The sequence below is a fragment of the Micromys minutus genome, assembly GCF_963924665.1.
Source record: "Micromys minutus genome assembly, chromosome: 27".
NCBI classification, from domain to species: domain Eukaryota; kingdom Metazoa; phylum Chordata; class Mammalia; order Rodentia; family Muridae; genus Micromys; species Micromys minutus.
Window position 1 is genome coordinate 26,643,358 of NC_137962.1, and position 17,344 is coordinate 26,660,701.

General features: G+C 41.5%; 1 protein-coding gene across 4 annotated transcripts in view; it reads right to left on the bottom strand.

Moving 5' to 3' along the window:
- The window catches only part of PPHLN1 (periphilin 1), an 84,153-nt gene that overhangs the window by 47,409 nt on the left and 19,400 nt on the right, over positions 1-17,344 (bottom strand). For 2 of the 4 annotated variants that reach the window (XM_080939026.1, XM_080939025.1), the window contains exons 3-4: positions 14,190-14,396; positions 11,460-11,521 (exon numbers count right to left, since the gene is read on the bottom strand). In XM_080939026.1, the coding sequence (XP_080795152.1) occupies positions 11,460-11,521; positions 14,190-14,396 (269 nt within the window). The remainder of the gene's footprint in view (positions 1-11,459; positions 11,522-14,189; positions 14,397-17,344) is intronic. The other 2 variants (XM_080939028.1, XM_080939027.1) reach the window with 1 other exon arrangement.

A 17,344-nucleotide genomic window follows, 5' to 3' on the forward strand; every position in this document is an offset into this window, starting at 1 on the left:
AACTCAAGGGGACTGAGGCAGACCACAGAGAAGTGTTGTTCATCGGCTTCATCCTCATGGCTTCTTGATTTTTTTCTTTTCATGTTGAAAATAAATTGTTTTCACAAAGTATATTTTGTGAAATATATGGTTTTTCCTCCCCCAACTCCTCAGATCCTCCCCACTTTCCTGCCCAACAAAATCCACACCCTGTCTCTCTCTCATTAGAATAAACAAGCATCTAAAAAATTAGTAAGAATAAAAAATAAGATAAAAAGCTAACAAACAAAACAGAATAGGACAAAAGAAACAGAAAAAAAAAGAGCCACAGAGAAATCACAAGAAGCACACAGATACTGAGACACACACATGTACACAGACAGCTCTTGAAAACAAACAAGGGAACCATATAACAAAAAGATCTGTGAGATTAAAGAAGAAAAGAAAAATAAGTGCCCAAAGCAACATGAGACAAAGAACCTCCCAAAGTACCATGCGTTCACTTGCATTGGCCATCTCCTGCTGGGTGTGGGGCACGCCCTTAAGTGTGGTTTGTTTCTCAGGTGAGACCTCTTGGAGAAAACTAATGTTTCACTGGGAAGCAATTTTTAACTGGAGATATCCTTAGGGTTAGGGATGGGGATGTGTACCTATTTTCCTCTCAGCACCAGAATCCCATCTGGCTTAACCTGTGTAGACCCTGGGGCATTCTGCCACTGTCTCTGTGAGTTTGCACATCAGTCCTGGTGTATCTAGGAGGCCTGGCTTCCTTGGTTTCTTCCATCCCCACTGGCTCTTAAGAACCCTTCTTATCTTCCACATAGCTCCCAGAGACCGGAGGGAAGGGATTTGTTAGAGACAGGGCTGCCCATTTAAGACTGAGAGTTCCAAGATTGCAATAGTAAGTTTCTGTTTGTTTTTTTTTTAAGATGACGTGGAAATCTGACTTGATAGGGTGCTTACATGAAGTCTTGGCTTCAATCCGGAACACCACATAGGGCTGAGCACGACAGCGCACACGTATAACTGCAGTGCTCTGAAGGAGGAGGCAGAAGAATCAGGACAGCAAGACTGCTGATGGATGAAGAACAGCACGGTGGAGAGAAGCACCTCGTCCTCTGACCTCAGCATGCACTGCAGCAGGAGCACACCCCTATTTATACACATACAAACATAAAATAGTTTCCCCTTGAGACAAGGCTGTCCTGAAACTCACTCTCTGTAGACCAGGCTAGACTCAAACTCTGAGATTCACTGGCCTCTGCCCCCCAAGTCCTGGGATTACAGGTGCGCACAACTGCCCAGTTAAACTAAATACTTTGTGATCATCCTTACCACACACACATATATATACACATACATGTATATCAACAATAAACTCACTGATCTAGATATTTTAGAATGACTGAGAGTTGGGTTAAGTCTATAGCAGGAAGTAAGTAGTCGCATATGCAATAACCGTATCTAAATGAAGTTACTCAGGGTCACGTAGTAAGACCCTGTCTAAAGAAAAAATAAACAGGCAAGTGAATTAATTTTATCAATTTTTAACTTAGCCTACCATGTCTGTCTAATCAACATATAGTCAAGTCTTGAAAATCTACTGAAGTATTTTATACTGTGTTTCCATCTTAAATCTTTAAAACCCAGTTTTAGTTTTCAGTTATGGAATATTCCTATCGGAATAAGTCAAATTTCATGTGCTTTAAAACACCACCAGAGACTTGCATCCTAGGAGCCCAGATTCAGGTGCAGAGAAACCAAGTCATCTTCACAACACAAAGATGGGGTCAAACAGTGTTATGTGGAGGCATTATCAAAAGAAACTGAAATGCCATGTGACTAAGCCAATCTACTAAAAGACAGGATAAAAACATATTATTAGAAATCAAACGGGGCTGGAGAGATGGCTCAGTAATTAAGAGCACTGGCTGCTCTTCCAGAGGTCCTGAGTTCAATTCCCAGCAACCACATGATGACTCACAACCATCTGTACTCAGATCCAATGCCCTCTTCTGATGTGTCTGAAGAGAATAACAGTATATTCACATACATAATAAATCTTCAAGAGATAATATTAATAAATGTAAAAAAAAAAAAGAAAGAAAGAAAGAAATTCAACACCTGTTCTCATAGTGTCAGGCTAATGTTTTCCAGATGAGAAACTTGTTCTGGAGGGACCAGAACTGATTAATCTTGTTTTGATAGGGATGCCTATTTGCTGTGGATGGTGAGGAAAGGAAAAAGAAACTTAACTGTAGAATGAGAACTTAAAATCCAACACACAGGACTGTACCTGACAAGAAAGAGAGCAAATGCTCAACAGGAGCAAAGAGAAAGACCGTGAGGGAGGAGTAAGGAAAGGGGCTCTGAGCTCTGGAGCTTCAAACACAAAGTGGTAGGTAACCCATCAGAAAGCCTCATTCCAGCAAGTGACTACAGAGACATTGTGGAAAAGAGGTTTGAGAAAGAGCCTAGAATGGAACCCAGATCCCTGTAAGCATCACCTGTGAGTGCCAACAGAAATGCAAATCTAAGGACATCCCTTCCCTAGCCACAGCAGAACCTCTGTCATTCTAGATTCTGAACATCAATAAAGCTTCTCTGGAGACTGCTTTGCTCACAAAGCTTCTCTGGGAAGGACTGAAACAGAGGACCTTACTAATGTGGAACAGTACACATGTCCACAAGAGTATATAATTGTCCAGAGGCTAGAAGCCAGAAATTCAGATTTAAGGTTATCGGTCTAACAATTCCCAAAGATTCTAGGGACAGACCATGCTGCTGGAAGCAGCCCTGAAGCATGCAAATACGAACTGTGAAGAACTGTCAGAGACGGGGAGGTGACCAGAATGGGCAGAAAAGAGTGAACAGGAAAATCTAATCATCAAGGAAGTCGGGTCCTAGAGGGTGTCAGAGGCGAAGGTGGAGTTGTCTACGTGGGCAAGTTCCAGGACAACAGAGGCTTGGAGTAAACAGTGAAGAGTAAGAACTGGTTCCAGAATGTGTCTCACAAATCAAATTTAGGAAGCATATGAGCTGAGGAAGTCCCTCCATGCAGAAAAGCCAGATGTGGAGGGTGAAAAAGAAAAGGTAGCCACTCTGCTTGGGGGGTTACGAATAGGAAGGGAGGAAGGGTCCCTATCAGGAAGCTCATTGCCTGAACTCCAGCTCCAGGAAGATCCAAAGCCTCCGGTCTCCACAGGTACCTGTACTCATAGGCATATGCCCAATCACCACAAGCACAATTAATAAATTTTAAAAATTGTTTTTAAAGGTATTTAAAAGTACTATGTAGTGTGAGCTTAGGACCAGTGAATCTGGTGAGAGAGGGCCTGGGTCTCCTAGCAGCTCACTGCTACAGACTTTAAGCAAGGCAATGAAAAATCATGACTGAACTCAGTGAAGATATCAGATCTTAGTGGAGAACAGTGAGGAGTGAGGGGCTCTGGGCTTACAGAACTATACAGCATCAGACTTTAACAGCCGTCTGTCTTCCGTACACAGCCAAGAAGTAGTATCAGCCAGCAAAGGAAAGGGGGTTAGATAGACACTAAGATCCTCTGCATTAGCTTCCTAAGTACTCAAAAGACTTCTACAAAGTAACTAGCAAACAATATTATTTAAGGGGCTAAAGGGCTTTGAAAATATATAAACAAACTGTGGGTACTGGCTTCTGTGAGCTTGAGGCCAGCCCAGTATGCATACTTCCAGGAGAGCCAGAACTACATGGTGAGATCCTGTCTCAAAACAAACATATGTACACACACACACACACAAAACTTACAAAAATATGCATAATACAACATGCACTTAACTTTATTAGTTAGGGAGAATTTTCAATGACATAGGGAAAGAGCTGTCAGGGAAAGGAAAAAGAAGAGAGCAAATGCATCTCACGTACTATTTCAGGACATCCTTTCCCTCTCATTAAATAGTATATAAATACTCTGCACAACATACTGACTACTTTTTTAGTCTATGGCAACTTAAAAATGAAATTAAGGCTTCAAGAATCACTTTAGAAAAGCAGTTAGAAACAGCTAGACAGGCTTTTAAGAATAAATGAACTACAAATCTTAAATATCTTTTGTTTCTAAAGTGGGGCAATGTGACCATGTGACTAAGGGAGTTTCCATCTGACCTATTATTTATTCTGTGGTACAGGACTGGGGTGGAGAGTATCTGGCTGCTCTTAGAAGACATTAAGAGGGTCGTGGTGAACACTTACAATCCCAGCACTATGGAGGATCTGAGTCTGAAGCCAGCATGGTCTATGAAGTGAATTCCAAGACAGCCAGGGCTACACAGAGAAACTGAGGAGAGTGAAAGACAAAGACAGAGAGGGAGGGAAAGAGGGAGGAAGCAGAGAAGAAGGATACGAAAGAGAGAGACAAAGATGTGCCTAAACAAACTGTAATAAAAATATCAAAACTATCTAAAACGTAGTAAGCTGACCCTCCCAAATACTAACCAGTATCTTCTCTTCATTTAGGAAAGGTTGCTGAAAACAACAGAAAACGATGGAAACACAAAGGTTATTTAGCTATGTAGGAATTTAGGTCAAATGTCCCAGAAACTTTAAAGACCCACCGAGTTGCCCAAGGACCCACGGATGAAGACCATGTGTTTTTATGTCATAAGCTGGTCATAGTAGAACACAGTCCACCATTCTGGAACAGAAGGAAGTAGAATTCTATGCAAACCTGGGTTACACAAAGAGGGTTGGAAGTGGGGAAGTAGAAATGGAGAGGTGAGGAATAAAGGGGGCAATGAGAGTGGAGGAAAAGAAAAACCATAGGAGCAGAGCTCCACCTCACATTCCACTAGAGCTGAACAGGTCTTGTGATTACACACCTATCTGCAGAGAAGGGCCAGGAAACGTGGCGTATGTGCCTAAGAAGTTGGTAAATGAGAATGACCCCCATAGGCCCATGTATTTAAATGCTTGGTCCCTTGTTGGTAGACTGTTTAGGAAGGATTAAGTAGTGTGGCCTTGTTGGAGGGGGTGTTGGGGGAAGCGCATACCAACCCAATCTCTCTGCTTCCATCTCACAGATAAGACAATCTTAGCTACTGCTCCAGCACCTTGCCCGTCTAGTCTGCATGAACTATCCCCCAAATGGTTAAGTAACAAACATTAACTAAATGTCACAGAAGACAGCTACAGTGTACTCATATACACAAAATAAATACCTGTCTGGGCAACCATAAACAAATACTGTTGGGTAGCCTGTTATTTATTACCTCTGGATTTTTAGCAGTACACGGTCCTCAACCCAGTTTCATTTGGTACCTTTCTGACCATTTGTCAACACAAACCCTGAATTAATCCCACAAATCTGTCTTGCTAGCAGAGCGGGACTGCTGTATCCTAGAGGTTCCACATGTCTGCAGGTTAGTCTACTACAGTGCCTGGTCAATGGCTGTCAGCAGGGTCTTTGTCTTTGGGAGCTCAGACTACATCAGTAACCAGTGCACATTTTAACCATTCCCTTCCCCCACCAATCTAATCCAGAAAACTTTGCTGTCCAAGGAGTCATCTCACTTTCCTAGGGACAACGAGACAGAGCAGCTGTAAGGAATAAACTATCCAAATAATGAGTACTTGGGCTCTAGAATACATTGGAAAGATGTCTAAGAACAAAAGACTCAGAGGGGATAGGATCAACTCAAAGCCAGGGTCCTCACTGACCGAAAAAAAAATTGTGACACAAAGTTACTGTCCTCAATATAAGTAAATACTGTATAAAAACAATGGAGTTGTAAAAGAGCAGGCACCTTTGTGTATATGCACACCTAACATACGTCTAGCCCTCAGAGCTCAAGTCTGAGCTCAAGGTGCCAGAAGATCTCATGTATGGCAAAGCACTTCTCCTTGGTTTGCAGTTGGTTGTTTCCTTCTTATATCCTCATATAATGGAGAAGAGCAAATTAAGTTGCACTGTTCTTAATATAGGTCCCAATCCCATTTACTAGGACTCTACCACCATGCATAAAACACCTACTTCCCAAAAGCATGAAGTAACAGCATCATGTTATGGATTATAGTTTCATCATGTGAGGCTTGGGATGTATACCTCAGCTGGCAGAGGCCTTGTCTTGCATATACTATTCTAGATTCCATCCTGAACACAGCATAAATTAGGTGTATAGTTGTACATACCTATAATCCCCACATTAGAGAAATATAGACAGCAAAATAAACAAATAAAAAAAATACATCAGAAATTGAAAGTCACCATCCAGGGAAGGAGAGATGGCTCAGTGGTTAAGAGCACTTATTGCTTTTCTTGAGGTCCTGAGTTCAAATCCCAGCAACCACATGGTGGCTCACAACCATCTGTGATGGGATCTGATGCCCTCTTCTGGTGTGTCTGAAGACTGCTTTCATGTACTTATTGCGGGTTTGCACCATGTGCAGGCGCTTACCACAAACCTTAATCTCATGTTGGAGGCACTTAAGAATAGCACAGTACAAATTGTGGATGAGAAAATGAGAAAAAAGATAGAACCAGAAAAATGGCCAATTACAGGCCCTCCTCCAGAAAATGTACCACAACCAGACTTCTCTCAGTTGACTGTCCGGAGTCCATACCTGGCCATGTCTTTGGCTCCCATCCTTGCCTGCTTCCCTCGTCCATTCCACTACAGCTGTCTGCAGTGCTGACCCCCACTCTGGCACACATGGTATTTAGTATTCACATATTTTTCAAGGCTATTTTCCCCACTTAACTCTTTATTCTTTCATGTTATCTTTACAACCAGTTTACCAACTTCCATTATTAAAATATTAACTGAATTTTTTTTTTATAGAAACGACAAACTTGACATTCTCCTCAGCCAAGAATGCCATGTGACACTCCACTATCAGCCAGGACATTTCCTTTATCACTCAATACCTTCCTTATGCTAGAGTATCGTAAAGCGGTTTCTCATTTATGCTCCTGACAGCTGACTGTTTGCTAATTCTCTAGAACTCCAATGGGCAGTAGGTTTTCTGAGGCTTTTGGCAGAAATGATCAGTAGCATCTTTAGTTTGCTGCTGTTTGTTTTTCCATAATCTTCCCCCTCATCGCTCTTGCTCTAGGAGCTGAGCTAACCCCTAGCACAAGCAGGACAAGCAGGAAGACAGTGTAGACAAACCTAACTCCCCCACTCAGAATAGCAAACACAAGCTCATGGCCTGCATTTGCAATTAGCTATCCGTTTTATACAGTCACTTGCTTGGCACAGCACACCATGTCAGGAACTGCCAGCAGCGGCCGGGATGGAGACATCTCGAAAGCCTGCGTGGCAGCACCTTGTGAAAAAGGATGGTGTCTGGGACCCTGAGAAGCAGGAGACACATCCTTCCAGGGGACCCACCATCTGAAATAAGAGACTGCCTGCAGTGGCCGGGATGGAGACACTCAGTAGCCCGAGGCAGCTCTTTGTAAAAAAGTTGTTCCCATTTCTCCTAACCTTAACCCTGGACAATGGCTGTACACATTTCATTTGTCTGTGACTGCTTTTCAGCTAGCCTTGGTGTGCACAATTATTCTACTATATCTGACTTTCCTATTTCTTTCTCCTTCTGCTCTGGTGGATTCTGGGAAACTGCACGTTCCTTGACGAGGTTAAGTGGCCCTCTCACACTGATCCCTCAGCTCACTGAGAATATCACCTGACTTGCTTGGATCACATGGATTTTGGTGTCCAAATTCTAGAATCTATAGAACTGTCCTTGCCACTGTAAAGGTATGTCAAGACAACTTTGCTGTAAGGCTGTCTCCTAGGGCTATCTCCCTCCCTCACTAGGACTCTGTGGCCATTACAAAATGCTACGGCTAATGGGACCAATGATGATGAAGGAGAGAGAGACTGGGAAGAGGAGGACCCCAGAGCCTGTAAAAAGTCTGACTCAGAGCCCAACCCCATAATTTCTATTTCGAGGGTCCCTCCCATAATCCTATGGGAGCGGTCTCTGTTTAAGTAACCGGCTGTTGTTTGTGCACCCCTTCCCCCCATCTGTGGCTGGTGCCTTATGGAATCTCCGGTCAGCTCCCTTTCCAGTACTGGCGCCTCTTCTGCAACCTCATACTTTCCTGGTGCTTGTCTATTGCTTCCCTCCAGTCCACTGCTTTCCAGTTTTCTTTCCAGGACATAATTCTTAGTCCATCCCATGGAATGACCAGCTCCTCAACTATAACCCCCCCAATCCCCACTCCCACCCCCCCCAACAAGTCTCTATGAGGCCGGCATTCTTTCCTCTTATAATCCATGAAAGATAGTTCAGCTTTTCATACTGTAATAAATACATAAGAGAAAGTAACTTAGGGAAAACAGCATTTATTCTGGCTCACAAGTTCAGGTGTTAAGCTGGGGACACACATCTAGTGACTCACTTCATCCAATTTGTAGTTTCTAGCATTTTCCTACATAGCACGAGCAACCATGCATTCAACATATTAAGCTGTGATGAGCACTCCACAGCATCCTAGCCCCCAAAAGGCTCACATCCATCCCAGAATATAAAATGTATTCAATTCATTTCTAAGAATTCCCCGGGCACTTATTGCATGTGTGGGTTTTTTTGTTTGTTTTGTTTTGGAGACAGGGTTTCACTAACTACCCCCGGCTGGCCTAGAACTCAGTATTTAGATAAGCCTAGCCTCAAACTAAGAGACTGGCCAGCCTCTGCCTTCTGCATTAAAGGAAATCTGCTACTATCATTGTGCAAATGTCTGAGACTCAAAGCAAACAAAATCTTGTGAGCCCCTGTAAAATTTCAAAACCAAGTCACAGGCTTCTGACATACAATGTGTTGTGTGACTTTTCCCAAAGACACTGGTGACCAAAGCAAATCAAAATAAGGATTTACTGAGAACTTGGGTTACTTACAAGGCAGCTGTGTTACCCCAAAGCCTGCTTTAGCAAGGGGACTGGACCTCCCTGCATCACTCAATTGGTTCTGAGGAGACAGTTTGGCCTTGGCCTGTGGCTTTGTGAACCTTGCCACCAAGAGTTTCTTGGGCCTTATATCAGTAGTTTTCTGAGGTTTATAAGCCTCCCTTCTCCCCGAAAAAGAAGTTTTAATTCAGGAAATAGCTGAGCAATACAATGGTAAAGAGTAAAATACCCATTCCAAAACGAAAAAACAGAGAAGCAAAGAACCAAAGCAATGCCAACCATAAAACAGTAAATTCTGCAGCTGCATGTACTGAATCATATAGGATCAGGTGAGAGCAGATAAGAATTCCAAAACGCTTAGGCCGCCCTACCCTACAGCCTTCCTCATTGCAAGCCCTATCTTGCTGGTTGCCTACAGCTTTCTTGAACAAATGTTCCACATTCCTAACATCTCCAAATTCCTTAGGTATCGACAGCAGCTTGGGCTTCACCCAGTAGCTTCGAGGATTACCCTCCGGGGGCAGGTGCCAACACTCCCACCTAGTCATACACTGACCTCTTATGGCTTCCTCTGAAATCTCAGTGGAAGTCTCTATGGAGACCTCCTGAAAGTCTTCACCTGTCTGAAAAACCAGTTATGTGAATAATACCAAGGACAGCTACCAGCTTAACCAGAATCTGGGCCTGCCACTTTACAGCAGCCTGAGTGCTGTAACAGTTGAGCACAGGAAAATTCAATACTGAGATTAACAACCTTACTTGGGTACTAGTTACACAGGAAGAAGAAACAGAATAAGAAAGCAAGATGATATCTAAGGCAATTGGCACTGTCTAAGAAAGTGTTCTACTTGAGGCTACAGAAGCCCATTGGTTAAGAGCACCTGATGCTCATCGAGAAGCTTGGGTTCAGTTCCCAGAACTCACATGGCCGTCTGTAAGTCCAGTTCCAAGGCATCTAACTCCCTCTACTGGCTTTGAGTATCAGGAATATACATACATACATATTTACATACATATGTTAAAGCTTGCCATTTGCATGTGTTACAAATGTTGCAAAAATGCACATAAATAAAATAAAAAACATCTTAAAGAGGAGGAGGAGAAGCAGAAGTGGCCTACACTGAGCTGTATCCACAGACCACAGCTGTTTTCCTTCTCAGATTTCTTTGGCAGCTACACTTTGCTTGATCAACTTCTTCATATACATTTACTTGTTTTCTGGGAAAACTAGACTTTTAAACGTCTCACTGTGCTTTTTGCTAAAATTCTCACTGTAAACTTGGATATCAAGAGACCAGCAATAAACACACTCCAATCCAAATACCAGGCTGCCTTCAAATCCTCTTCCAGCACATTTACTAGTCTAGTAAGATTAAATCCAGCTGATTCAGTCTCAGGTCATGCTCAAGATGAGACACAAGGGTTTGCTACAATGTAACATGAATGATTCACCTCTAGTATAGTTACCAAAAGTAGCTTCAATTCCACCTGAATCTAACGAAGGTCTTTCCTGCACACCTGTCTGAATGGCTACTGAGCTCCCTCCAGAACCACTGTAAGCTCTACTTGCAGCACATGAAGCTATTTCTGCAGACATTTATCAAACCTTCCAACAGAGACACTTCCACCAGCTTAGGAAGCACATGTCCACAGTAACAGCCCACCATGTCCTACTTTCTGTAAGATTTCCATCAATGTAACAACTAAAAACCTGCAAATTAAGGGACCACAATTTTAGAAATTTCAATCCATGGCTGGCTTGCTCTGTAACTTTGCTGTGGAGCTTAGGTATATATATAAGGACAAAGGGAAAACAGCAAGCTTTAACATTAGTTAAATGGAATTAACAACCTTAATTGGGCACTAGTTACATAGAAGAAGAAAACAATCAGAAAGTCTCATCTGAGACAACAGATAAAACTTAAGGACTGATATCTGCGTCTCTAAACCTGCTCACCCTTTCCCTCTTTCCTGAAATAAGCACATATATCAAGTAACTTGACTAGACACCTGAAATTTTCACCCTCTGTAACACTTGCTTAGCTCTAGGGAAACACTCCTTTGGAGCAAAGATGAAAAAACCACCCAGGATGGTCACATAGACAAGATTATGGTAACAAGTATGCCTATATAAGCTATGAAGTATTTCTCATGGGGCTGGGCCTCTCTAAGCATTAACTAGAGGTTATAGCTTTACAAAACTGAAAGTGCTTCCCTTTTTCTCCAAGTGCTGAGAATTTTTTGTTGGGGCAAGGTGAGTAGTTTTAAGCAGGTGAGGTAAAATATCACAGCAATGGGAGCATGTGTGGAAGACTCAATTCCATTAGCTGCAAAGACCAGTGACCCAACTTCCACCCAATGCATCACTGGTGAGCAAAACTAACACCTCGTAATACACACACATTTTGAAATATACTGTCAATTATAAAATGCCAAAAAATGAGGTACACCAGTGATTTGCTACATAATGCATGTTGCTTTCAAATTAAAACCCTAATGAAGCCATTCGCCTGTGCATTTGATGTTATGTTTCCATAGCACAGATCACAGAGAGTCAAGAATCAAAGTACATGTTTTTATCTTTTTACCTGTAGTCAGGCTGCCGGCTTGTGGAATGATCGTCTCTTGTCCATCTGTAGCCTAATTCATCCTGTAAAATAAAAAATAATAATTTGGGCTTTTGTCTGCCTCTTTTGAACAGCCTCCGAGGTAAAATGATAGTGAGAGCTCTCTCCTCTAGGGATGCCTGAGCTTCCAACAAACAGGAAATAAAGATACAAGTCGTCCACTTCAGCCACTAGACACGACTATGAGCCCGTGGTGCCACTTACCCGTATTTTAAAAACTGTGTTACTCCCCCGTGCCACAGACACATGAACAGACATGACAGCAGGCACTGGCCATCTGAGTGTACACTGTGCAGCCTTTTCATTTCCCAAGCTCTCTCACCAGTGTTCAGGTTCAAGTTCAGTGAAGAACTTATTAGTGCTTTTTTCATTTGCCTCAATAAAGGCATAATTAGAAACAATCTAGCAAGAATTATCTCTGATAAGCAATATTATGAAACGTGATGCAAAATTTTAAATTGATCAAGTGAAGGACATTTTGTCCTTTAAAACTCCTGCTGGAGAGATGGCTCAGCGGTTAAGAGCACTGACTGCTCTTCCAGAGGTCCTGAGTTCAATTCCCAGCACCCACATGGTGGCTCACAACCAACTGTAATGGGATCCAATGCCCTCTTCTGGTGTGTCTGAAGACAGTGACAATATATTCACATATATAAAAAATAAAATCTTAAAGAAAAGAAATACTCCTGCACAAAGAGACAGGGGACTGGAGAGATGGTTCAGCAGTTAAGAACACTGATTGTTCTTCCAGAGGCCCTGAGTTCAAGTCCCAGAAAAAGGTAAATAAATATTAAGAAGAAAAAAAGCCCATTCACATGGAGCTAGAGACATGGTTCAGTGATTGAGACCACTTGCTACTCTTGCAGAAAACCTATGTTTGAATCTCAGCACCCAGAGGAGGCACACATCCAGCTGTTAACTCTAAGTCCAGGAGATCCAATGCCTTCTTCTATCCTCTATGAAAATTGAACATATGCAATGCACATCCACATAGCAGGGAAAACACCAATACAATAAAATATAGGCTTGGCATGGTGGCACATGCTTTTAATCTCTGCACTCTAAAGGCAGAGGCAGACATAGATCTCTGAGTTCAAGACCAGCCTGATCTACATAGCAAAGTCCAGGACAACAAGGGTTATAGAGAGACCCTTCTCAAGAAAACCAAAATAAAAAAAACATGAACATGCAAATTTTTACAGTAAGACTGATATCTCTAAAATATTTTTCATTTATAAAATATTATTAATCATTCAACATTACAAACCCAACACTTTTGTAAATAAAAATTATATATAATCAAGAGAAAATAAAAACTCCATAGCTATAATAAAACACTGGATCCAGTAAGTTTCCATAAATAAATTTGAGTTAAAAATTAGTGTTCTAAAAGTTCTAAGGACCATAGGTGTGCTAGTTGTTTATGTAAAGAGAAAAAAAAAGTTACCTAAAGTCCAAGAACAAACAAGTTTTTGTGTTAACATGGCTTTGTTTTGCGGGGTTGAGGTTTGAGCTTCCTGACTTGCAGAGCAAAACTCTCACCACTGAGCTGAGCCAGTGAACCTGTGCTGCCCCTGAAACCTCACTAGAGGCTTTCAGACAACAATGTTCAGACACCAGTGAAAACAAAATTCCTCAGATGGACACAGGGGTTCTCATGAAAGGGCAAGAGATGCTCATGCTGTAAACAAATCCTTTCTCCCTGAGACCACCTGGGGATGGATCTGACAGTGACAGCCCCATATTACAGAGATGCTTCCTCCCCTAAAGGAACAGCATTGTAGATGAGCGCAGTGAAAGGCACAGGGTAAGGAAGCCGTAGCCCAGCACACTTCACTACCACATCAGACTCCTCAGAGCTCACAACTGGGAACGGCCATGAGACAAAGAAAAAGACAAACAGTGTAGAAACTATTGTAATTTGCAAGTAAGCAATTGCTTCCAACCTGTCAATAAAATAAATTATGAAAATTTTAAATACCTTCTAGATTATCAAGAACACATTAAATGAGTGGCTAACATTTTACGTGTTTACTATCTGAAACATGGCTTTACTACCCTCTAATCTCAAATAGTAAAGCTCTTAAAAGCAAACAGAACTTAAGAATGAGAACAAAAAGTGAGCTTAAGCCCACCTCACCACAGCAATTACGAGCACAAAGTGACAGGGGTTGACACCACCAACTATCAGGCGTGAGTCTGCAATCTGCAAGCTTAAGGTTAAAAGGTGAATGAAGCACAGGCTAGGTAGACAGCTCAGTAGAGTGCTCACCTAGCGCAAGAGAGGCCACCAGACAAAGCCAATCACATCGGACGTCACTCAGAGCTATCCAGGATTCTTACCCACTAGCCAGCATCACAAGACCCTTGACCTCTAGTACCCTCTGGAGCTCCAGCTGGCAGGCAACAACATCTAACAGAAAGGGTAACCTGGCACTCCAGAACCCAGGAAGCTGAGACAGGAGGACAGCAAGCACCAGGCAGGTGAGACCCATACAGTAAGACCCTAGTGCAAAACAGGGGGTCTGCAAATAAAATCAGGCCAGGCAACACAACAGAACACGAGCACCAGGCTCTACTTCCACCTGAACACAAGCGCCACAAGTCCACTTTCGAGGCCTGCACATAAATTTTAGTCACACGGATTTTGAACTTGAAAGAACAATTAGTACACGGGAGAAATTTACATACTCCTCTGTGAGATGGGCCACTTCTTCGATCATGAGAAAAACTGCGGCCCTCGTCACATACTCGGCAGTCAACATGACTGTTATATCTACTGTAGCCTGCTTCATCAGGTCTGGCTAGCAGAGGCGGTCTCTTGTCTAGGAGAGGTGGTCTCTTGTCTAGCAGAGGTGGTCTCTTTGGCACAACATTAACTACTCTATGGTAGCCATCCTAAAACAGACAAAAAGAAATATAGAGACATCACTAATTTCTCTATTTGGTTTTGGAAATGTTTCTTATAAGCACAGGCGTTCTTAACCATAATTCAACAGAATAAATGTACAAACCAACAAAAACCGCACCAATAAAAAATGTTACTATAAACTAATAGTAACATCTTCCTTAGATTAAGGGAAATAAAATATTTCAATGAAAAACAACCTCAAACATTCACAATAACACATAACAATACAAGGTAACAATTATAAGAAAGGGGGGCTAGAGCACTTGCTGTTTTCTCAGAGGTCTAGGTTTGGCTCCCCGTACCCAGATGGTGGCTCACAACCATCTATAAAGTCAGGTCCAGGGAACATGACACCCTCTTCTGACCCCTCTGGGTACTGTAGCCACATGGCGCACATACATGCAAGCATCACACTTGAACACATAAAATTAAATCTAAATAATATACAGTGAGTAAAAGAAGTCATTTAACAACTACCACTGCACACAGTAAGACTACAGCAGCACTGTTCCTAATGACAATGGGGTCAGCACACTGGTCTACTTTAATTATTCTATTTAGAGTAAACAGAGCTTGTGCCCATAAATCTGCAAACAGTGATGAGTAGATCCTGAACTAGAAAGACAAAAAAAGGAAACGTTTTTTTCCTTTTTTTTTTCAGAAGCTACTTTTTCCAGAAACTCCAGAGCAATACCTTTAGCATTTTACATTTGGACAAAAAAATATAAAAGCTGATCTAAAATTAGAACTAGTTTCCAAAGTTATATATTCTTGAAGATTTGAAATATTAATAGCTTGTTAGGGGTTGCAGAGATAGCCCAGTGGTAAAAGGCACTGATTGCTTTCACAGGGTTCAGTCACCTTCAGCACATGGTAGATCACCACAGTCTAGAACTCTAGTTCCAAGGGACTGAAGCTCTCATGCCTTTCTTGGGCACAGCATGCATAGCTGCACAAACTTAACATATGCATGCAAAATACCCATATGCATAAAAAATAAAACAGTATGTTAAAGCCTTCAGTCACTGAGAGGATACTGTGGGATTTGAGGACTCGGAAAACAAGTCTGTCTTATGTTAGTAGCTACTATGAAATAGACTGATTAGGGTAAGAGCCACAAAACATGCCGGAATCTGGCTAAAGCTTTCCAAGGGAATCCACCGACAGACTTTTGTTTTATAGAGACATGTTCTCACTGTGAAGTCCAGGATGGCCTCCACCACAGTCTAGTTTACTGAGGTAGGACTTAATGCTATAGCCAAGAATGGTCTGGAACAGCAACAACTCCTGTCTTAGCCTCCTGAGTGCTGGAATTACAGGCAGCTTAGCAAGTGTATAATAAAGAAACCAATTTTAAAAATAATCCAGTATCTTAATTTTCCATATATTCCAATTTTTAAAACTCTACTATGATACATATTTTCATCTTAGAAACTAGTCAAATAATTTGATTCATAATTCTATATTATACTTTCCACACAAATATTAAGTCTCATAATTAACTGAATACAAATTAAATCATTTAGGACACTTATTTCAAAGTATTTCTTGAGACTAGGGTGGAACAAAGCAGGGATTAGCATTCATAAGGCCCTACATTAATCCCCTAAAACAAAACCCACCAATTTCATAATGCATCATTAAATATATGTAAATTTGCTTTATCACAAAAACATGGTAGTTTTAAAAATTTTTAATTAAGTCTACATGCTTGCCATAATTCACATGTGGAGGCCAGAGAAAAATTTTCAAGAGTCAGTACACCAAATATATCATGTGGGTCTTGGAGATGGATCTCAGGTAGTCAGGTTTGGTAGCAAGTATTTTTACTCACTGGGCCACTGTACATCCCATATTAAACGTTTTGTTAAAAATTAAAATATTACGTAAGGTCCTTCCTTAAGCATCTTTATCCTTTAGAGACATAACAAATGTTTATTTATATTGGAAACATGAATACTAGATTTACTGCAAAATACCCTTCAAAAGGGAGCCAGTGATGAAGAACACAGGCTGCTATGCTAAAGAGGCTGGGTCTAATTCTTAGTACCTATATAGTAGCTCAACAGCCTATATGTTAACTCTTGTCCCAGGGGCTCCAACACCCTCTTCTGACCTTCAGCACCAAGCATGCACACATGGTTACAGACATAAATGCAGACAAAACACTGATACACATAATGCAAACAAAAATTCTAAACTGAGGTAGAACAACCTGGAAGAGAGAAAAATAAAAGATTGAAACACAGCTAACCAAAGGTAGATAATCGCTGCTTTCTTGACACATACTTTGGGAGTTTCTTGTCTTGCCTACCTTTACATACTTGATTTTTTTTTTTCTTTATAAAGAGCCAAACGCAAACCAAGCATGGTTAGACATGCCTCTAATTCCATGATTTGTAATTAATATATATAAATTATAGCATATATAAACTATGTATCATTTATGCTATAAATATATATTTACACTAATTGCTCACTCAGATACAAATGTCCTGGGGTCAACAAAGTACTTCAAAGGGACATCGGAGAACAGATCAAATATTTTAGGTTGGCCCTACCCTCTAAATAGATAGCATTATAGATCTTGGCCAAAATCTTACCATATCTGTTCTGGCAAGAGTCATAGGCCTCAAAACCTGTCAGTTAAGAAATAAAAACATGCGGCAGTCCACTGAGCTCCACAGAGCAAGAGCAAGCGAGAGCTGGACAGGTACTGGGTGACTCTGTGCCTCATGGAGGAAAAATCAACTAAACACGGGCAAAGGAGATCCTAAGAAGCCAAGAGGCAAAATGTCCTCATACGCATTCTCTGTGCAAACCTGCCGGGAGGAGCACAAGAAGCACCCGGACGCTTCTGTCAGCTTCTCAGAGTTCTGAGAAGTTCTCAGAGAGGTGGAAGACCATGTCGGCTAAAGAAAGAGGGAAATTTAAA